This window comes from Lepidochelys kempii, chromosome 15, assembly GCF_965140285.1.
Source record: "Lepidochelys kempii isolate rLepKem1 chromosome 15, rLepKem1.hap1, whole genome shotgun sequence".
In the NCBI taxonomy this organism is placed as follows: Eukaryota; Metazoa; Chordata; order Testudines; family Cheloniidae; genus Lepidochelys; species Lepidochelys kempii.
In genome coordinates, this window is record NC_136394.1 from 27,836,620 (window position 1) to 27,859,467 (window position 22,848).

General features: G+C 39.2%; 1 protein-coding gene across 13 annotated transcripts in view; it reads right to left on the reverse strand.

Moving 5' to 3' along the window:
- ATXN2 (ataxin 2) overlaps window positions 1-22,848 on the reverse strand; it is a 71,277-nt gene that overhangs the window by 18,167 nt on the left and 30,262 nt on the right. For 8 of the 13 annotated variants that reach the window (XM_073313279.2, XM_073313285.2, XM_073313274.2 and 5 more), the window contains 12 exons: window positions 17,048-17,245; window positions 16,336-16,514; window positions 14,384-14,593; window positions 12,747-12,926; window positions 10,903-11,100; window positions 9,672-9,779; window positions 7,828-7,898; window positions 6,644-6,951; window positions 6,006-6,069; window positions 4,547-4,699; window positions 2,125-2,191; window positions 91-275 (listed from right to left, as the gene is read on the reverse strand). In XM_073313279.2, the coding sequence (XP_073169380.1) occupies window positions 91-275; window positions 2,125-2,191; window positions 4,547-4,699; window positions 6,006-6,069; window positions 6,644-6,951; window positions 7,828-7,898; window positions 9,672-9,779; window positions 10,903-11,100; window positions 12,747-12,926; window positions 14,384-14,593; window positions 16,336-16,514; window positions 17,048-17,245 (1,921 nt within the window). The remainder of the gene's footprint in view (window positions 1-90; window positions 276-2,124; window positions 2,192-4,546; window positions 4,700-6,005; window positions 6,070-6,643; window positions 6,952-7,827; window positions 7,899-9,671; window positions 9,780-10,902; window positions 11,101-12,746; window positions 12,927-14,383; window positions 14,594-16,335; window positions 16,515-17,047; window positions 17,246-22,848) is intronic. The other 5 variants (XM_073313276.2, XM_073313273.2, XM_073313277.2 and 2 more) reach the window with 4 other exon arrangements.

Sequence of the window (22,848 nt, forward strand, 5' to 3'; positions counted from 1 at the left end):
AGTATATAGAATTCCCGAATTAAGTCTTAATTATACATCTGTTCCAATACGAATGCAGCAAGAGGCAACCACACACTAAAGGAGTCTTACCTGAGACTGATAATGTGGCACGTGCTGCACAAGAGGCTGATTTGGAAACTGTTGAGGACTATAAGTAACATACTGTGTTGAATAGGCTGGTGGTGTAGCTACAATAGGGGGGCCTGCAGCTGAGGCAGGATGCATCATAGTGCTCTGATGATGCTGGTCTTGGCGTTGTTGTGGCATATTTGGTACTACAAAGCAAGGAATATTTCACGTTAGGAAGGAGGCTCTAAAGTAACCAGGTCTTTCCTGAAGGTTTTAATCCAAAATTACTGTGCCCAACTAGAAAAGGAGGACTTGTGGCACCTTAGAGACTAACCAATTTATTTGAGCATAAGCTTTCTCTAAGGTGCCACTAGTACTCCTTTTCTTTTTGCGAATACAGACTAACACGGCTGTTACTCTGAAACCTGTGCCCAACTAGAACAGCCTCACTATCACCTTTAACCATGGTCTGTAGAAGTACATTACACAGGTATGATTCAGAAGAGGAAAGATGATAAACTGAGTTTGTATATTAATTTAAAAATCTTTCTAAAATGCAAAAAGGTAGCTTCATCAGCACAAAATGGAGCTTTCAGTGCAGAGGATTTAAATACAAGCAGCTCTACATAAACCTGATTGCTGAAGAGAAATGTGTATGGCTCCATGTTCACAAAACTGAAATTGCTACCAAAGGGACTCTAAAGGAAGCTGTTTAAACAGAAGAACTGTTTTACAGAGGAAAGTAATTCTTAACGCATACAAGAAAACACTTGCATATTTTCAAGTGACCACCTCATCAGCCAACCAAGAGCAGGAAAGAAAATGGCTACACTAGTGGCCACTGAACCTTAGGGAAGACACGTGCACATTTTTTCATTAGTGGAGCTAAACTCTTACCTAACACTGCAAAGATGTCCTGACTGCTCTAAGTGGAAACTGCATCTAGTCTAAATATGCATTTTAAGAGCTTGAACATTCATACATTCTACATAGCCTTGGATCTCTTAGAAATAAGAGCATGGTTGACTAAAAAACTCAAATATACATTTAGCAAAATCAGTATTACCAACCCCAAGTGGTCAGAAATCATATTTAACAAAACAAAACATATTTGGGGTTTTGATTTATCTTCTGGGGTTTTTCTTTGTTTGTTTCATTTTCAGGCTTTTCTCCACAATCATTGGGGCAATAAACTTGATTTTTTTAATTAAAGCAGAGATGCTCACATGATCAACTGCCTCCAGGAGCTGGGACTTTAAGAGCGCCACCAAATTTCCAAGAGTTGTCAAAATTGTAGAATTAGAGTAGTATCTAAAACGTAGCTATAACAAGACAGACAATTCCTGCCTTTTGTTCACTTGATGTGTATTAAAAAAATGCAGATAATGCACTTAGCCATATACGCACACCAAATTTTCCAGTTTATCTAGCAACAGGTTTCACTCATTGGAGAACAGTACCTAGCCATAAAAGTATTGTGTTCAATCACTTCAGTTATTTGGGTGCAAGAGGGATGAAAAGGGACAGTGAGATACAAGGACTAGCAGTAAGCTGTTCTAAATAGTGCTCCAGTAGAACAAGGAGGGAAGAAAATAAACCCTTTCCACTGGAGCAGTGTAGAACTTAGTGGAAAGATTACTGTATAGAGAAAATACCCTACTAAGGTGTAGCTCAATGCTCTGCTGCAAATTGCTAGAAAGAGTCCCTCTTTAACAACGTTAACTAATAAAATTTAGGAAAACATTAGTGATTGAAACAGTCAGCTATTAAAGAATTTGAAATATTTGTAAACATTTTTAAATTTGGTTATCCTATACTGAATTCGAAGACAAGCAATTCTCCAGTAATCAAGCTTACAGCTTTTTTTTTTTTTTTTAACACAGACAAAAGCAATGTATTTATCTTTAGTATTGTGATTTTCAAGTATTCGTACCAGTTTAAATTACATTCATGTTAATTTATGTCCTTTAATATCAACTGGATAAAAATGTGCATGTCTGTTACTCTATTCATGCTACATGCAGTCTAAAACCAAACAGGCAGTATTATTCTCACCTTTACCTGCTCTATAGGTCTTGGCTTGGTTCACTGGCATGGGAGTCATGGGAATAGGATATAAAGGCTGAAACAAAAGAGAACGCAGTGAAGCTATGGTATGTTTTTTGACAGGTTTTTAAATATATCAGCTTTAGAATTTTCACTCCTGAATCTAACAATATTGTTCATAACCACCCTGAAATTAGAAATGTTCTTTGTTTTTTCTTAAGAGCAACTGTATAGTTTTTATTCCCATAATGGGATAAGACAAATGATTATATTAACAGCCTGGGAAGGACAGTGCTTCCCTACTATGTAGGTCTCCCTGAAATAAAAGCTAGCATACCCTAGTTTTCCAGCTCTATTTATAAACTTGTTAGGAGGCTGCAGGTAGGTGATCACGGTTATCTATACTACACTCACCTACCCAACACAGAAGACTATGAAGATGCCAAGGATGACTTATAAATAGCACCTAAGAAGCTACTAGACTGAACTATGAAGTTACCAGATTTAGAGAGGTTTCCAATGACTATTTGGAGCCTTTTTTAAACTGTACAAGTAACTATTTTTCCAGCATCTGAGATTAATTATTTAGGATTTGTCTGAGACCGTATTAATTTATTTATTACCTGTGAATTTTAGGTTTTATATTTATTTGCATACTTAAACAATAAGTCACTGCAGACACTATGTAGGCAACGGATACAAAAAACAGCAAAGGAGCAGTGAAGTACATTTAATTTTAAGATGACAGTAAAACAGATCGTTTTAGTGATTAGAATGTTGTACCTCACTTGCATCTCAGTAAAAAAAAATCTTAAAGACTGGCTGGAAAGCTATTCCACTATTAATTTGAATTTAAAACTTTATGCTGCTATCTTAGCATTTTAATTGTCGCCTTTTATGTGACATCACTGGAAAGCCATTACCATTCAAAGGGCAATAGGGTACATTATTTAGTAGTTACCAAAAACAACCCTGTCACATTCTAGTAACAGAAGGATGAACAGCTGTGCTAACAAGAAAATGTGCTGCAGCAATTTGCACATTTGATGGTTTTTTGCCCTAGACTAGGGTTTCAAGGTATCAATATTTGAAACGCTCAGTGTCTTACCTAGTACCAGCTATTTGTCAGCCAGGAATTTGTGTAGATTCAGAACAGTGGGATCTAACTTGCATTTGGGAAGCTACCAGATACGGTACAAGCACCTTCATTTAACATTTCAGAAGGATAGCTTCAACATTACTACAATAACCCTTCTCTCTCTCTCATTCTCCCCAAAAAAATATTTCATTGGAAAGACTATTAATTGAGTCTTTATATTGTGACTAAAAACACGAAATTTTGGCAAGGGACCAGAAGATTAATAAATGTTTGAGGCTTGTAAGCACAGCTCAAGTTTCCAATTGCCTAATACATAGCATTCTATTGTAGCTACTATTATTAAGTTTGCATGTCCAAACATCTACAGACCACAGGGTAGAAATCATAGAATTGTAGGATTGGAATGGACCTCGAGAGGTCATCTAGTCCAGTCCCCTGCACTCATGGCAGGACTAAGTATTATCTAGACCATCCCTGACAGGTGTTTGTCTAACCTGCTCTTAAAAATTTCCAATAATCCACTCCTGAGGCTAGTAGTGATTGGATGTGCTACTTTGAACAACATTTACAATAGAAAGCTTATGTATTGGATTTATGGCCAAATGCAGCGCTTCCCCAAGGCCCTGCCTCCGCTTCTTCTCTGCCTCCACCAGGAGCAGCAAGCACGCTGATCCCGCTCCTCCCCCATCCCCTCCCTCGCAAGGGCCAGCAGGGAGGGAGAGGAGGAGGAGGGGCAGAAACCCAGCACACTGTGGGAAAAGGCAGGGGGGGCCAGCCAGATTTTTAATGGCACACTGCTGCCTGCCGGAACCCCGGCAGGCAGCAGTGTGCCATTAAAAATGGGCTTGCGTGCCGTCTTTGGCACGCATGCCATAGGTTGCTGACCCCTGATATAGGATGTAGCCTCTACAATGACAGAGGCTGGAATTTAGAGAGCTAGACCACTATGTATTTGGTAGCCTGAGGCACAAAACTCAGAGCTATCTTCACTAGTATTTGGGCAAGTGAAAGCATGAGGGTACGCCTGTATATATGAACTGAAGTCCCTTCAAAACCCACTTCTGCAATAACACCTATAAGAAATCAAGCAATATATCAGTTACGCTGAGAGGCAATTGGGGAAGTTTCCTAATTTTTAGCTGTTTAGATAAATATACATATGAATAATGGTGTAAATATTGATCACAGAGCACATCTATCCCTGTACAGCACCTCGCACAACAGGGCACTAACAGCTTACTTCTGCTTTTAAGTCCCACCTCCTATTAATCATGATCTTAAATGTGCCAACAATATTATATTTAATTAAGCTGTTAGACAAGTCTATTTTACCTGTACGCCTGGGCTCACTGGGACTGGGTACATCATATTTGGTGCAAAACAAACAGGCTGAGTATACACAGGAGTTGGCTGTTGATGACCCACCATAGACGGGCTAGGCTGAGCTTGGGGACGAGGTGAGGTTGGTGTAGTAGAAGGCTTGGGCTACAAATAAATGAAAGAGTTCACTCTGTCAGCGCACAATTCACTCATGTATACCATGTATGCCAGTTTTACCTATGCTCAGAGTTTGCACATGGCGGTCAGATAGGAGTGGAACGGATTATGCTTCTTTAAATACAGGCATTTAAAATATGTAAATTCTTTTCACCTGATTGCATGGTGAAGTTAAAAAGACAAAGAAGAAAAAGTTTATCAAGATTTTAAGATACTGAAGGCTAGTGCTAGAGTTAGTGTTTTCTGACTCAAAGTACTTCAAAGCAGAAATGCTTGCTCCTTGAGAAGAGGAGGACAGCACTACAGAAATAGCACACTGCCTGTGCGGAAGGGGAAGGCAAGGCTAAGAGCAGCACATCATGCCTCCACATTTCCTAGCAGCACCAGTTTTCAAAGATGCCGCACACCCTCCTTGTGGTAGCCTGGATGTAACATTCACAGCTGCTGTTTCCTCACTAGGAGGAGGAAACTTTTCAAGGGAAAGGTGGACTGGCTTTGGGCCCCCTGGCAACAGCTCCAGGTCAAATATTGTTGTCAAAACCAAAATCTTGAAAGCCTTCCTAGAGGACTTGTGACCATCTGTGAATAAGTTCCATTAACTTAAATACTGTCAGAGTTCAGAAGAATGTAATTAGGAACCAGTTTAGACAATGGGTGAGGGAGGGGATGAGAGGATATGTGGTGAAGATCTGAAGGAAATAAATATAATACAGCGTCCCAAACGGTCACTCAGGCCAGGTATTTAAGACAGCCTTTTTTATTAAATAAAACAGTACACCACATTTGGTGTAGTCTGTTTACTAAATATAGTGAACCCCCTTCAAAATGTGTTATGGTTTCATGCACCAAACTGCTGTTCTTAAAAACCCTCAGAATTAGTCTGGTACACTGTTAAACCATGAAGGAGAATTGGTCAGAGACACAAAGGGTATGTCTACACTTCAAATGCTAGCGCAGCACTGCTTTAGCGCTTCAGCGTAGACACTACTTACGCCAATGGGGGGGCTCTCCTATCGCCGTAGGTAATCCACCTCCCTGAGAGTCGGTAGCACTGTTTTCTACACCAGGGGTTGGGTTAGCACAGCTACATCTCCCAGGGGTGTGGATTTTTTACAGCCCTCAAAGACGTAGCTATGGCAATGTAAATTCCCAGCGTGGACCAGCCCTCAGACTCAACTAGCGGAATACAGCGTACTTGACCCAAGCGTACAAAGAAAAACAATATTACTGTGCAATTACTTGAGAGGTTGTATGCCACCACATGCAATATCGCTTAATACAACCATCAACTTACTTGAGCAAAAGATCGAGGGTTGAACTCCTTTGCATTGGGATTAAGTGTTGATTTCCTAACTTGCCTAAACACAAAAACATACAAATGATTTAAAGTTCAGAGATATTCCTTCACAAACATTTCCCCTGAAGTCTTTCACAGTTCAACTGTTAGAGTTATTAAAATCCCATCACAACATAAAAATATTGTCGGATTAGGTTTTACAACTGAGAAGACTTTTGGGAAACTAAAGGGCACACAGCTAATCACACTATATGGAAAGAAAAGGGAAAAAATTCAACTACTACACTTATTTCTACAAAGCATATTTTTGATAGTGATTAGTCTGATTGACAAAGGGACAGCATTTAGACAAATGAGTGCAGGATTAGGTGTCAGGAGGACCAGAGTTCTAGCTCGGCCACCAACCTGCTGCGTGGCTTTGGGCAAACCATTTAACTTCTGCCACTCTTTCCTCATTTGTAAAACGCAGATATTTACCCACCTAACTCAGAGGCATTGTGAAGATTAATTCATTAACGTAAAGTCCTATATAAATACTAAGAGTTAATTTTTTCAAACAGTAGCTCTCCCCTTTGCAGGGGATTCTAAAAACTGAGAAAACACCAGATTTGCTTATTAAGAACACAATTACTCACTCAGAGGTATCTTTCTTCTCTTCTTTATCCTCTTTATCTTGTTTACTTCCAGGTCCAGATGTCTGTACACCCTGAGAGGTTACCTCTGGCCCTCGCTTCTGCTCAGAGCTACTACTAGTTGATGGAGAAATACTGGGACTATTTGATTTGCTACTGCCACTGTTTGAGTTCGCATTACTGCTGGTTTCAATGACAGATTCTTTAGAGTTTGATTCTGTTTTCTCTTTAATCACATCTCTGGATTTTTCACCTTCTCGATTTTTGTTTAGCAGTTGATCCACAGTCTCTGGGGTGGAACTTGGCTGTAACTGAAAACACCAATAGTTAACACTTTCAATAAATATCATCTCTATGCCGGGATACAGAAAACACATGAATTACTACCAACAATACTTATGCAATCAAAAAGGAAAATTTCCATAAACTGTTCAGCTGCAGGAGCCTGAAATTATTTTAATGGAAGATGCAAGTTTCATCACTAAAAACAGAAATAAGCACACACATGTGATGGGTCTATAAACTTAAGGAGGCTTAGATGAAAGAAGCACTTTGATGGGATTGAAGAGGCTTCCTTTTCATTTTCTAATGAATGTACAAATCACAGCAACACCTAAGCAGTACTAGACACTATTCAATACAATGTAACAGTAACACTTAATGATGAGATAGCAATTTAAGAAGCCATTTTTGCCCCCAGAGAGCTAACCGGTTCAATTAAATGTTTTAAATTAGGCTAACTATTAGACATATTATGGCATAGCTACTTTTGGGATGTAGAGGTTCTCTGGGAGGGAAGATGTGCAACACAGCTACAACACGGTTAATTATACCTGCCCCAATTGCTCGAGCTATTTACAGTGAGACACAAAAGGGTTCTGACTAGTGTTCCAATAGACAGTATCTAAATTGCTCAATATTGCTAATGCTGAATATTCTGAGACACCTAAGTACCACATACAGATTAAGGAGAGTGAGCACTGATTTTGTTCATATTGGCTTGTGTCACAATCTTATATGGATATGTTTGTTTGAATGACATTCTAATATGTACTCATTAATTTAAGGGCCTATTTTGCTATTGATAAATATGCTCAACTCCCTAACTGAAAATATAGATGCACGTCAATGGAAAAGGACGGTATAAAACTCTCTTTTTAGTCAACACCCACATGAAAGACACTTACCCTAAAGTCGTTCTTAAATTTCTTTAAATCATCAATCTGTTTTCTATGTTCTGAAACAACTGAAGATACACCTGCCAAACATAATATACACATGAAAAACCCAAACTCCTACTCCGCATAAAACAAACCTTATAATAACTGGAGTTATGTCAGTAACATGAATATCAGTTTTCCAAGAATGAAAGAAAGATTATATCTTTGATTTGGAAAGCTGTTACTCCGATAGGAGCAAACATTCAGTAGCAATTCTAATCCAAATCACTGCATAAGAGAAAATGAAAAGCTCCCTTAAATACATTACACTTTTGGGATTTTAAAGTTAAAGTTTGTTCTTTATCTGCTGAGATACTTAAATTTAGTTACAATGCAGCCTCCAGAATCTTGAGCTGTATGAAAGAGGAAAGATCCAGTAATGTATCAACCTCCTGCCCACGTTTCTAAACAAAGCAGAGAGAGAAGTACAAGCAGCTCTGTATCTCAAGGAACTGCAGCCACTCACTCTTGTTCCCCAAACTGAAGCAATCTCATTTGATTCTGCTTTTTCCCCACTCTCAAATTGGTTATGTCAAATCCATGACTTTTAAACCATTTGAAGTATAGGGCTGTTACTCTTTTTATGGAGACCACAAAAAAATCAAAAACAGGTTTCTGTGCTTTATATTACTAGAACTCAACAACGGAATGACAGCAGGCCATAATTCACAATAAGGAACACACACACGTGTTAATACAACATCAACTTACAAATTTAAAACAAACAAGGAAATGCAAATGTTATAAAACTTTAATGCAAAATAATGAGGCCTAACTAGTAATTCAAAGTACAACCTGTGTGCGAGTTAACTACAAAAACTTAAGAGCTGACTGAATAATTGACTAGGTCAATGAATTTTTCCGAGTAACTCTGTTAGTTGTTGATTTCTCCACTCACATGTTATTCAGCCATTTCTAAGAAACATAACTTCTGCATTTCCTATTTTAAATTTGCCACATTAATGTAGATCTTTGGGCTTATTTTTTTCTTTAAAAAAAAGAACACTCAGCTGCTTCATTGTAGCTGTACAGTTTTGCACAACTCCACAAACCACATTGTTAAACACACAAAAATCCTTACCACTGAAACCATGGTTATTTTTTGGCAGATCCATAGGTTTTTGTTACACCACACTCCTAGCTGTAGAGCTAAGGAACTCTGCAGTGCAATCTGTCAGACGCCAATGCAATAATATAACCTTAAAGTTTACATTGCATATGGCCAGAAACATTAAAATTTTAAGACTAGAGACCAAACTGGAAAAAATCTAATACCACAGAAGATTTCTTGAGACCTGTATGAGCAACCATGGAGCAGGTTATAAAGAAAGCTAAATTAAAACCATACATTTACTTTTGTTACTATGAGAACTAATATATCCAAGAAGCAAAGATTTAGTTGGTGTTGGTCCTGCTTTGAGTAGGGGATTGGACAAGATGACCTCCTGAGGTCTCTTCCAACCCTAATATTCTATGATCTTATGTATCATGAACGTAATACCTTCAAAGGAAACTCTGGTCCATTTAAGCTTGGTTAAAAACAAGTCTTTACGAAACTAGTCAACAAAAGCGTTTCCATATTTTATTTTAATGTTGATGGAATGGTTAAGGAATAATAATCCCCCTGCAAAGTTTGCAATGCTGTTCACTTTCACAGCTGCATGAACAAAAATTCTTACTTGTAGAAAGCTGAAGCAACTACCTAAGAGTCACTGTAATAAGATGTTAACTTCACTAGTTGATACTGGCATTCGTGCTTACAATTCCCTACATTATGCTATAAATATTTAAGGGAACTTTTAGATACAAACCTTTGCTTTCAGGTTTAGTAAAGCTAGGAGAAATCTCACTTGGCTTAGCATTTTCCTTGTTTCCAGTTGCAGAATTCTGCCTCTGGTCCTGAAGCCTGGAATCTTTAGCTAGAAATATAATTTCAATTCAAAGTTACTTTCAAATATATATATTATTATGTATAGACACACACCTCAAAGAATATGGCAAGAACTCCAGGGGAAGAAATATTTGAGAGAAAACTTTAGGCCAGAAAAGAACATAAGAAGAAAAAGAGGAAGCTAACAACCATTTTACATTTACGAAAATTCTGTGAAAGGTGAGCTGCAAAGGAAAAAAATAGGCTTAATTTTTTAAAATACTTTATGATGTCTAATGAGAACCTGGGGAAAAAAATGTGCACTTTGTTTTCCATTAGAAATTCAGGGCCTGCTTGGGCTGAAGGACTATGGTGACTGGAGAACTAGTGGAAAGAACTCACAAGAGTCAAGTGAAAGATTTAAACAGTTTGGATAAAGAAAGCCACTGTTAGAAAAATGAACCACCTGGGCTCTTCAGTTAAGGTGTTACAGATGTTTGGGAGTTCTGAGACCTTCAAGTATTCTGCTAACAAAAAATGGATTTTATATTGCTGATATTTTGGGCACAAGAAAAGGCTGCAAATTCAATTTTTTAAAAATCTTTTCAGGTTACCTTTAACAAAAGTATGACAATAACTGTACGCTACACATTCTGTTAAGAGAAGTACAGAGGAATGGGGAGAAGATTTTTAGGCTTGGTCTACATTTAAAATATACGTCAGCAAAGCTACATCAGTCAGAGACATGGAAAAAAACCCACAACCGTGACTGATACAGCTATGCCAACAAACCCCCCAGTACAGATGCAGACAGAAGAGTGCTTCTGCTGGCATAGCTAACATTATCCAGATGTGGTGCTCCTACACCAGCAGAAAAAATTCCTTCTGGAGGTGTATGCTGCATCTACAGTGGGGGCTATGCCATCATAGCTATGCAAACATAGGCTCTGTCGTGTAGACATAGCCTTAGTCTATCAAAATGCTTTTCAGCAGCGTTGCAGTGTAAGATACCCACCCGGACACTCAAATATCATGAAACTGACTATATACAGTGGAATACAATGCAATCAAATGCACAAAACATAGGAGAGATGTGTAGAGTCTGGATCAGTATACTCTTTCCCCTCACTTAACACTAAAACTGAAGAATTTAAAGTATCAGGACAGTTTACCTTCACTGGATGGGGTAACTGCTCTATTGGATGCAGGACTGGCAGGTGTGGGAGATGCAGCTGGGACAGGCATGGCAACTGATTCAGTAGGAATAGTACCAGCTTGCGGAGAGGACAGAGCTGGCCCAGTTGCAGTACTTCCAACACTGCTCTGTCTTGGCGACCTAGGCCTGTGTGTTTTAGGGGATAATCTTGGAACTAGAATAAATAGAAACAATAGTTATAGGATAGCTGAGCCCCTATAGCTGTTAAGTGCTTAAAAAAAATGAAGCCTAAGAACATGCTTTAAAAATAGTTAGTGCAACAGAATACAGTTACTGAAACCCTGTTTACCTTTCAAGTACATTTTAGTTCTTTATAATGCAGCATTTCAGATTACATGTAGGATTTGTCCGCAGAAAAAGATTCCCTCAATACACAATCACTGCCCTGCAGTCCTACAACGAAGCTGCAATTCCAAATCGGTCCAACCGCAACAGCTCAGATTAACACACAGTTTCAGGCACAGCAAAGCGGTGGCCCTCTATACAAACAAATGTAAAACACTTTTTTAAAAGTGACTGAGGGACATAAGTATCTTACACATGACTTGCTTTACATGCTCCTCTTTAGAGATCGATGCCTACTGGAAAACTGAAGTATTCCACTGGGACAGATACTTATATATAAGATTTTCTGTTACCCCAGAAGTTCTAACACTAAGAAGAAATATATGCATACCAGAATAAATATTCTTTAGGAGACCACCTGCTCCTCCTGCCTATTCTTCACCACATATTTATAATCTGCTTTGACACTGATCATCTTGAAAGCAACTAGCTGTGATGCCCGAAGATTATGACTTCAAGTGAGACAAAAGAAAAAGGACTAAAAAAAGATCCTGTTTTCATGTTAATAGCCCTATTGTATGTTAATAAAAGAGAAGAAAAACCACCAAGGAGAGTGACAGAATTGTTCTGAAATAGAAAGCTTAAGGCAGCAGGTCTAAGAAATAGCCTTTGTCATTTTGTAATGCATAGCCATGTTTTGATAGACTATCTATTCACATATTCTTTCATTAGAATAGTGTCTCCATTGCACAATTTTCTAGAGGTCTAGTAGCGCTAAGCTTCAAGCTCCAGACTGTATCTCACTTGCTGGGGGCTGACTGCTGCTAAATCACTAAGACACAGTCCACACTATAAAGGAGTTTAAAAGCCTCTAGAGTAGACATTCAGTGTCATAAAAATAAGCTTTAAATACTATCCCTTCAATTAAGAGGCTGTTAACTGAAAATTCTGATTGAAAGAATTCTGAGCTATAACAGAACCAGACAGACCTACTTGTACTGACTATACACAGTAATCCTGATTTATAAGAATGGAAAGGAAGCAATTTAAAACCTAAGACAGTTTTAAGAGAAACATGTAATTTTGAATTCCCTTATAAAGGCTTCACCTTAAGTAGAATTCCAACTTTTCTTGGCCTATCACTCTTACTTTCCTCTCTACCCAAGGTTCTTGTTCATATACAACTGCACATGAATTCAGTCACACAGCAGTTATTGAGGTATAGTTGTGGGAGTGGGGAACACACCCCATTACTTGCCTCTTCCAATAGCTTTCTCAAGACCACACTTCCTTTCAGCTAACTCCTAGGCATTTTCCTTCCTTTAAGGTATGTTTAATTGCAGCAAACAGTTGATGGAACCACCCCTTTGTAGTTAAAACAATAAAATACAATCATTTAGCAGACCTGATGTTTATTCAAAGGCTGAACTGCCTGGAAGTTGAAGATTCTGCTTAACATTAATATTCTAAAAACATCCCTGGAAAGCCATCTGCAATAAGCCATGCTATACCTACCCCCACTGACAACTGATGACCACGTCCCACCTGATGGGCTGCCTCGTGCTGTAGAAGTAGATGCTTCCCCTGGTGCATTATGAGACACAAATTCTAAGCCACTTGAAATTGTACCCCTACCAGTAGAGACTCTGTGACCTCGAGGGTGCCGTTGTGCCTTAGGAGACATCCGTGGTGGCCCTGGGAAGAAGAACACATCCCCACACTATGAATACCTAATATTTCTCTTACTTTAAAGTTTAGCTAAGTTTAGTATCCATTTTTGCAACTGGATCTAAGCTCCAATTCCAGTAAGCTCTAGTAGGACAATGAAGTCAAGCAAGTTAAATAGGACTTGACCATAACCAGGGTTCCATGGGTACAGAGCAATTGGACACATGGGTGAATATTACTTGTCCAATCAATCTAGGAATCCTAACTTGCCAATCATCTTGGTATCTGAGCTTGAATTCACTAGCAGTTACAAGCTTCACTAACCTTTAACAAAGAAGTTTTGCAGCACCAATTTAATTCCGGAGAAATTTTAAATTCAAGAATTATGTGCATTTTAAATATTGCTTTACTGTGACCTGGGCCAAACAAACTAGTCTACTAGCTTCCTCTGGAGGAGTGTTGAAATCTGAACAATCAAATAACATGCTTCATTCCACACTTGTTGAATCAGAGCAGCTAAAAAACCGTGGAACTTGCATGCTGGATTCTCACGATTTTATTTAGTCAATAAGGCTAGCAATGATAGCCAAAAGCAATGAAGGAAACTCCTGTGGGTATGTCTATTACCATCTTCTTTGAAAGAGATGATCTTGAGATTCTATCAGGCAAATCACGGCATATTAGTAATCGATTCAGCTGATCGGAGACTGCTGTGTCTCTTACTGAAGTTTCTGTTGAAATACCTATTTTGAGGGGCCATCAACTTTCCAGTTAGTGCACTGGTATGCAGTATTGTCTATTTCTTTACATATTTGACTATGAATCTCACATTCAGGAGATGCCCATTACCATAATAGTGGAGTGCACCATATATAAATTTAGTTCAAACACTTCTCCATGTATAACTATGAGATTGAAAAATATGATCCTTTATATGTACTGCTAGCTACCAAAGGTATACCACACTGCTGTCCCACTGACGTAAGGGTCAATTATGTCAATATTTTCTATAGGTTCATTTTAAAGTAACACATTCTAATCTCTTTTCACAGTGCACTTTTATCAAAAACAGGATTTGGGGATCCGAGAGGAAGCAGTTGGAATGAGTCTGGTTTATTTAACTGTTGTGTGTGGTACAACATGACAAAATGCTTGAGATTTTTACAGCGATCCTAAAAATAACATTCCTAAGAAAGCCTTCTAAAAAACTACGAGGCCCTGTGTGTTGCTGTTTGCTAGATAAAGACACTGAGCAGCGTTACAAAGCTGAGCTGATTTCATACCAACTCGGGAAATTTCACAGCTTCATATTTTGTTTTTGTAAAGTTTCTTTAAATAAAAAGGTTAATAGAAATAGTCTGATAAACTAAAGTTAAACACAAATTATAGGTTAAGTAATGAAGAGGAAAAACAATTTTGTAATTAAACTCACAAAGGAGTTAAACAAAGACAAACAAAAACATGAACAAATTGTGGTATTGTACCTTCTGCAGACATGCGTTTAGGCATAGTAGAGACAGGAGCTGGAGAACCATGAGCAGAGGGGTGAGACGGGGGCCTGGACGGCCGCGAGGGGGGCCTGGAGGGCGGCCTTGTAGGGGTGGCTGCCCGAGGTGGAAGAGAGTTGGGACCTGACTGGTAGCGAGAAGGTGGGCGAGAGGAAGGAGATGGGCAAGGCGATGGCCAGGGAACACCTGACAGAACAAATGATATGAAGGAAAGTATAAAAACTAAAGAAAAATTATGTGGGGAAAAAGGTAAACAGAAAAAAAAAGTAAAATATGACAAAAATGATTTTTCATATAATTAACCCTGTGGGGACAAATTCCTTCATTTCTACAAGTGGTAGAATAATCCCTGTTAGGTTGTTTTCCCCTCTTTGAGACTGGTCAAATTGAATGCCTGAATGTCTCATGAGCTCCCCAAAGGGTTAATTTAGGATCTAAAAATACTACTGAGGAATAGATAGTTAAAGCTTAATCTGTTAGCCTGTTTCTATACACATTTCTCCGTACACATTTCTCTAGATAAGATGCACAAATAACTACTAAAGGATCTCATACAACGATTCACATACAGTACTGACTATGCAAGCTATTACTTTTCAAACTTAATGACAATGAGCGATATCAACTACAGAAAATATTTCTTTACAAAAAACAGCGGTGTTCAGTGTCTGAAGTCGGACATTTGTGCCCCTACCACTTCTGTCGAGGGCTTATTTAAAATTTGTTTTTGAAACAAAGCAACCAACTTCACAATTTAAGAACATAATGCATAAACTTCTGACTGATGTGCATTCAGTAAACTCATACAATGAACAATACAGGTACAATATGTAGATTTCAAACAAAATTTATATTGTTTGGGCAGTAGTTGAGTGCTGCAGATCAAAATGTTTAAAGGAAAAATATTTAAGTAGTAAACATCACTTACCTTTATCTAGGTATTGCCCACATCTCCTCCCCAGAGCGTCACACTTGAGTATTATGTGCTGTTTTATTTCTCCACATCTTTAAATGTTAGGTTTTAAAAAAAAATAAAAGTATTCCAACGAGGCTGGTGTATTACTGAACTCAATAAGCAACACATGCCAACAACTGAACGTCCCGTTCGCAGCATATAGGACTCAATTAGCTCTGTTAAAGGAAATAGTGCTGCACTTCGCTCAGTTACAGATTTTATTATATATATAATAAATTATATATATATATATATATATATATATGTAAGTACACAAACGTACACACAGCCAAAGATACTCAAGAGTATTTATCTGGAGAGAAAACTTCTAGAGAACTTCCCTCTCTATATCCAGTTGTTTTACCTTCCTATTGCAGACCTTAATCACGCCACACTAAGTCACACTGAAATCAATGGGAGCCTTTACGTTGCCTTCATAGGAAGTTCGTTTGGGTCCTCATACAAGAGCGCAGCGTGATATTTCTTCTAATACTGCTGCCTCTTTCCCAAGACGCACCAGAGACTTGTGTGACATCTGGAGATCAGTACTTCGACTCTTCTCACACCCACCCACAACACAAAGCTGATCATTGCTAATTTAATATGTAGAAGACTTCATGTAACACTACAGAAATGTATATCAGTCATCTAAAGGTTCATCTTCCTTCAAGTTTAAGATGTTTTAGCAGAAGGTAAACAAATTGAGTTCTCAGCTGCATGAAACTATCCACAATATAGTTGAGTAACTATTTAAATGTTCATTATCAAATAGCAATAAAAGGTTAAACCAAAGTGAAAACCATGAACTCTATATACTAGTCTGATTTATTCTTGGAAAAGGGAACGTCAGTTTTTGCTATTTTAGTTGTATGATTGTTTTGTGGTCAGTATTTCACATAACTTCATAGTGGCCAGATTTTTAGAAACAAGAACTCACTCAATTAAGGATTGTTGATTTAATTGAGATACTTGCCTCCATTAACTACTCTTTGGTCTGCTCCAGAATTAGGACTAAAGTCTGAAGTATGGGATCCAGATCTTGAAATTGAGGGGCCCGATCCAGACTGTCCAATCCTTGGTGAATTTTGTCTGCCTCCTCCCCAGGACAGGACATCTCTATTTCGTTGTCCAGTTGGAACATACTTGTTTTCCCTGGAACAGAAAATTCCTTTCAGTGTTATAGCCAGAGATGGAAAATAAGAGATTATCTGACCATTCAAAGAATGAATAAGCTTTACTTGTATGTACCTTCCCCTGCAATCAAAATAAAAGTAAATCCTACACCTCCTAGTTCAAATTTTGTACTCTTTTAGTGGTTAAATTTCAGAACAAAAAGAATATTTACATGCACTACATAGCTGTTGATACTGTATTTAAGCCCTCACAGTGTGGTTTCTATAATCCTACAGGACACTGGATAATTTAATGCTGAATTTTCAAGGTTTTCTGAGGCATTTTAGATGCTTTGATACGTAACATGCAGAGCCTACATTGCTATTTCCTGAAGTCTGTGTGAATTCAATACACTGATTACACGGTTTCTCCCCCACTCTCCAACAATTTGTCTTTTCTTTTTAAAAAACAGCCCAATAACTGGCAAAGACAAATAAATCTCAATGCATAAATTACTACTGTACTACGTTTATCTTTAACATACTACGAGTAGTATTTTTCCCTTTAAATACCTAGTGTTCACACCATGTCCTTCTCGTTCACTTGCATTTCTCTGAACAGCAGTATATTTTTCTTCTTCTGTCCGGTCATCATTTTCCAAGGCAACCCGAGCTTTGTATTGGGCACTTGATTCAATTTCTTCTGCTAACTGAGCTGCTCTTGCTTCCCGTTTTAAAAATTCTTCTGAATTATCCCTCTCTAAGGGCACACTAAAAGATACAATGGGAAGGCAGAGAAAAATATATTTGAAATTTATAAGCCTATAGATAATCCACAAAAAATACATTTACATAAAGCTAAGTTTAACAAACCCACAAGAGCAAGAAAGCAGTTCAAGATGAAATGAAAGGTTGTTTGTTTTTTAACCTAAACATTACTTCTAATTTTAGAAATTGACAAAATTCGAAGTTATTTCTTTGCCAACCAAAGTCCGAGTTCAAGGTGCAGCATTTCCCCCAGGACTAAAGATGTCCCTCGCCACTACTGTCAAGTAAGACTCCAGTTTTCAACACTGTTAAAGATGTGAGATTTAGCTATCAAGATCTGAAGCTAAGGTTGTTTCTCCTTTCAGTTCAACTCTAAAGCTGAAGCTCTATAACTGGAATTTCCAGAGAAGCCAAAGGAAATAAGGTGTCCAACTCCTTTTGAAATTCAGTGAAAGTAAACCATCTAACTCCTTTGAAAATTCCAGCCTTAGATCTTTGGCTTTTGCTGTTATGACCAGTGGTTACTGGGAATCAGAGGCAGGGAACTGGAAATCAGAATCCTGGGCTCTATATTTTTTACTACCACAGACTTGTCATGTGACCTTGGACCTCACCACCAACTTATCCATCTCTCACACTGGGTAACTATACACCTTTTCAAAGCACCTACAGCTCTCTGAATGAAAGTGCTACATGGAAGAAGAGTTGTGCATATTCAAGCTGTGCTAGTAACTCATTTTTAGGTTCACCGGCAATTAAAATAAAGTTTTTAAATTTCATTTCAGGTTGATCAAAACAAGTTCAATCTGCAACTAAATACTTCATTTTGATTTTGCATATTTTTAAAAATAAAGTTGAAATGTTCAAAACAGAAAGTTACTTTGAATTGGAAAAAAATAGAAACAAAATGTTTTTACTCCCCCCAGTCCCCACCCCACCCCACCCCAAAAAAAAACAATTTGGTGAAAATGGCAAAAATTAGCTAAATGTTTTGGTGATACCGAATCCACATTTTTTGCCAAGACAAGTTTTGGTTAAAAGTTTTGCCCACTTCTAGCACATATGTAACAGTTAGAAGACCACTGAAATGGCAGAACAAGGCAAGCTGTGGACTGTCCAAGCAGCCTTAACCTGCAATTTGTTTTATTCAAGAAACAAAAAAAAAGAAAACAGCCTATTCTAATTCCCATTTTATTTTTTTTTAGAAAATGATACTGTCAGGTCATTTTATAAACTGTGGTAGGGTAGTGCTTTGTTTTGGTTATTCTGGCACCTGAAATATCTTCTTTAGAAGCATGAGATCATTTCCTTTCCCTCATTTTCAGGTTGGCAAACCAAGTTTACTCACTAAGCTCCAAAAAAGGCAGCAGCCCTATCAGGCTCTCTCAAGACACCCACCAGTCCTTAATTCATTTAAGGATGCCAGAAACAGATAAATTAAATACAAATTCATGTTTGTATCAGTAGCACTTAGAGACTCCAACTGAGGGGCTCCAACTGTTCTGAGCACTGTACAGACATATAATGAGTAACAGTTCCTATCCCAAAGATCCCGCAGTGTAAACAAATAAAACAGAAGGTGAGAGAGGATACAGGCACAGACAGCTATAGTAACTTATGTAGATCATACACCAGGTCAGTGGCAGAGCCAGGAATACAACCCAGGTTTCCTGAGTCCCAGGCACTGGACCACAGTATTTCTAAAGGAGAAGTTACTCTCCTTGCGCTGTAACTGGCGTTCTTAAAGATGTGTCCCCCCTGTGGGTGGCTCCACTTCAGGGCACCTGTGCTCTGTTCCTTTAATCAGAGATTTCTGGTAACTGCCCATTTGGACCACGTAGGTGCCCCACACATCCTTGTGCCCCGTGCCCAAGCTATCTACGGCTGTACGAGCAAACCACACTCAGTTCCTTCTCCACCGCAAAGAAGAACAAGGGAGACTGAGGTTGGGTAGTGGACCAGCCACAGGAACACATATCGTGCAGTAACTAGAGTTCTCTGAAAGATGAGTAACCTCTGCTTCCTTTCAGCGGTGTCCCTGTGGCTGCTTTTCAGGTGACTCCTGAGCAATACCCCCAGTTAAGGAGGCATGAGGTTCAGAGCAGAGCCAGATACAAGAGAGATAACTGCATTGCCTACAGCAGCATTTGATTTTGCCGCTGGTATGAAGTGTATTTATTAGAAAAAGTATGAAGATGACCAAGTTGCTCCTCTACAGATGTCTGCAATTCGTACCTCCGTAAGTGAGGCTATAGAATTAGGTAGTGGTCTTGTGGAATGTGCTATCATTCTCAAAGGGGGCTGAACATGAGTTTTATCAAAACAAATCTTAATGCAAGCAAAGACCAACTTTGATAACTTCCGTTTTGAAATTACTGAACCCTTGTCTGTCTGCAATGGATACATGTAGTTTAGGAGATCTTCTAAATGGTTTAGTCCTACCAAGACAGAAAGCTATGCCTTCCTGACAGTTAGGGTATGGAATATGGCTTCTGGAGTACTCGAGTGTGATTTTGGGGGGAAAACTGGGAAATGAATGGCCTGATTACCATGAAATTCTGAGGACACCTTTGGTAAAAATCTTGGATGTGCCCATGACAACGCTTTCTCTCCAGTGAATATCATAAAAGGCGGCTCGACTGTCATTAAGACCCCCAGTCTTCCCACCTTTTGGGCAGAAGTGACTGCTCCCATTGACAAATCTAATAAAGAACACGTAGCTAGTGGCTCAAAAGGATGTTTCATAAGGCAATTAAGTACTAGGCTCAAGTCCCAGATCGGAGTAGGATCTCTGATTTGTGGGGAGATATTCGATAAACCTCTTAGGAATCTTGCCACAGTTAGGTAAGCAAAGCATGAAAAAAACCCTATGGGTGTGTGAAAAGCGGTTATATGCTGCTAATTGAACCCTAATGGAATTCATAGAAAGACCCCATGTTTTCAGTTCCAATAGGTAATCCAATACCCTGGGAAGAGGAGAGCCAGTTAGAGAAATCTGACGACTGTTATACCAAAGATAATATGGCTACCATTTCTGGGGGTAAGTATTTCTTGTAGATTCTTTTCTACTAGTTAATCAAACGTGTTGTACCTCTGACAAACCAAATATCTCTATTCCCAAGAACCATTGAGGAACCATGCCCAGAGCCTCAAAACCTGTAGGATTGGAGTGAAGTGCTGGACCAGCATTCTGGGTCAGTAGGTGAGGACTGATCAGAAGCTTCCAAAAAGGGCGAGATGCGATCAGTAGCGATACCAGATCCTTCTTGGACACATTGGTGCAATCAATAGGACTATGGCTCAATCTTATCTCGTTGAGAACCTTTAACAGTAGCAGTGTTAGTAGATATGCATACAGAAGTGCTTTCACCCATGAAATGAGGAACATGTCTCTGATGGATTGGGGATCGAGCCCCCCTCCAGAGCAATACCTGATGCATTTTGCACTGGCTGCCATAGCAAACAGATCAACCTCCAGGAACTCCTAGGCTATGAATATCACGTGGAGGACTCAAGTTTAGTTCCCATTCATAATTTAGGAAGAAACATGTGGTGAGGTTGTCTGCCATGGTGTTCTGAATACCTGGCCTGTAAAAAGCTGAGATGACTGGGGTTGGCTATGCACAAATTCCAGAGTTTTATCACTTCAGCACAGAGAGATGAGGGAACATGTGCCTCCCTGATGGTTGATTTAATACATGCATACTACATTTTCTGGCATTATCTTTACTGATTTCAATTTGATTAATAGTAGACAGCGTAGGCAAACATTTTTGATGGCTATCAATTCCAAGATTGATATGGAGAAGCTATTCTTGTAATGACCGCTTTCCCTGTACCTTGTGAGGTCCCAGATGTGCCCTCCAACCCAAAAGTGAAGCATCTGATGTTATCGCTACAGTAGGGGGAATCTGCAAGAATGGAACACCTGTGCAGATTTTGGTCCTTATCCCAGTGGACTGATCATAGAACCCACTGTAGAACAGACAGTAACAGGTCTAGACTGTGTTCTCTTGGTTTGTAAATCGTTCAAAGCCATCCCTGTAGATCTCAGAAGTGTAGTCTGGGATGCTGCACTACAAAGATGCATACAGACATGTCTCAGCAGCTGAATACAATCTCTTACTGTTACCTAGCACTGCCCTGAATCTTTGAGATGAGATTGACTAGGGAGAAAAATCCGCTGGACAGTAGGTAAGCTGAGAGCCAGCGCTAGGCATAAGCAGACTAAGCAATTGCTGAGGGCCCCAAGCCGCTCAAGGGAACCCCCAATTCATTATTAATATGTTTGGGAGGGCCAAAAAATATTCCTGCTTAGGACCCCCAACAGGCTAGTACTGGCAGTGGGTAAGCACTGCCTGTCACTGCATCCAGGGAAGCTCCTAGACTCTGTAGTAGAATCAAAATGGACTTTTCTAGGTTGATTTGAAGGCGCAGGCTGGGAAACCGAGAACACATGATCTTTACTCATGTTAACACTTCCCAACACAATCTGCCCTGATCAACCAATCACCCATGTATGGGAAAATGATTATACCCAAACAACGTAGGTGAGTGGTAATCACGGACAGAATCTTTGAAAATACCCTCAGTGCTGAAGATAGGCCAAAAGGGCGTATCGTGTATTGGTAGCTCTCGTTTTTTAGAAAACAAAAACCACTTGTGTGAAGGGTAAATGGTGACATGAAAATATGCATCTTGTAGGTCTAGAGTTGCAATCCAATCTCCTACTACTAATGAAGGAATTATTGCTGCAATTTCTGTTGCTTTACATATTTGTTTAGAGACCTGAGGTCTAAAATTGGCCTCCACCCTGCATTCTTTTTTGGAATCAGGAAGTACTCTGAACAGAATACTCTTCCCCTGTGTTGCACAGGAACTGGTTCTATTTGCTCCTAAATGTAGAAGAGAGGTCACCTGCTGCTCTAGCAAGTGATCATAAGAGAGGTCCCTGAAGAGGGGGGAGAGAGATTTGAAACAGACAGTGTAACCATATGTTATAAACTTCCAGGGCCCATTTGTCCATCATTATATGCTCCCATGCATCCTGAAAATGAGAAAGGAGGCATCTGAAAGGAGGAAAGGAGGCAAGAAGCTGCAGCTGTAAGAACCTGTCAGTTGAAATTGTTGAGACTCTCTACCAACCCACCAAAACTGTCGCTTGGAGGACACAGAAGGATGAGAAGATGTAGCTGAAGGAGGTTTCTTGGGTATCTTAATTTCTTTGCTGGGGGTTCAGAGGGTTTAATATACATTGAATACGGGTCTGGGCGTGTTCTTTGGGCTACCTGAGACCTACTAAATCTCCTTTTCTTTATAGGAATGTAAATCCCTAGGGATTGCAGCATGGCTCGAGTCCTTTAAAGTGTGAAGAGATGTATTTGTCAAGTCCAGAAAGAGCTTGCAAGCATCAAACGGTAGGTCTTCGACAATACTCCGAACCTCTCTTGTAAAGCCCGGCCGCTGTACCCAAGACACTCTTCTCATGACCCCTGCAGTGGAGAGGGACCATGCTGCAGTACTGCCACCTGCAAGGAGGCCTGGAGTTACATCTTTGCCAGGAACTGAGCTTGTAGAATGGATTTAAACTGGCCCCGATATTCTTC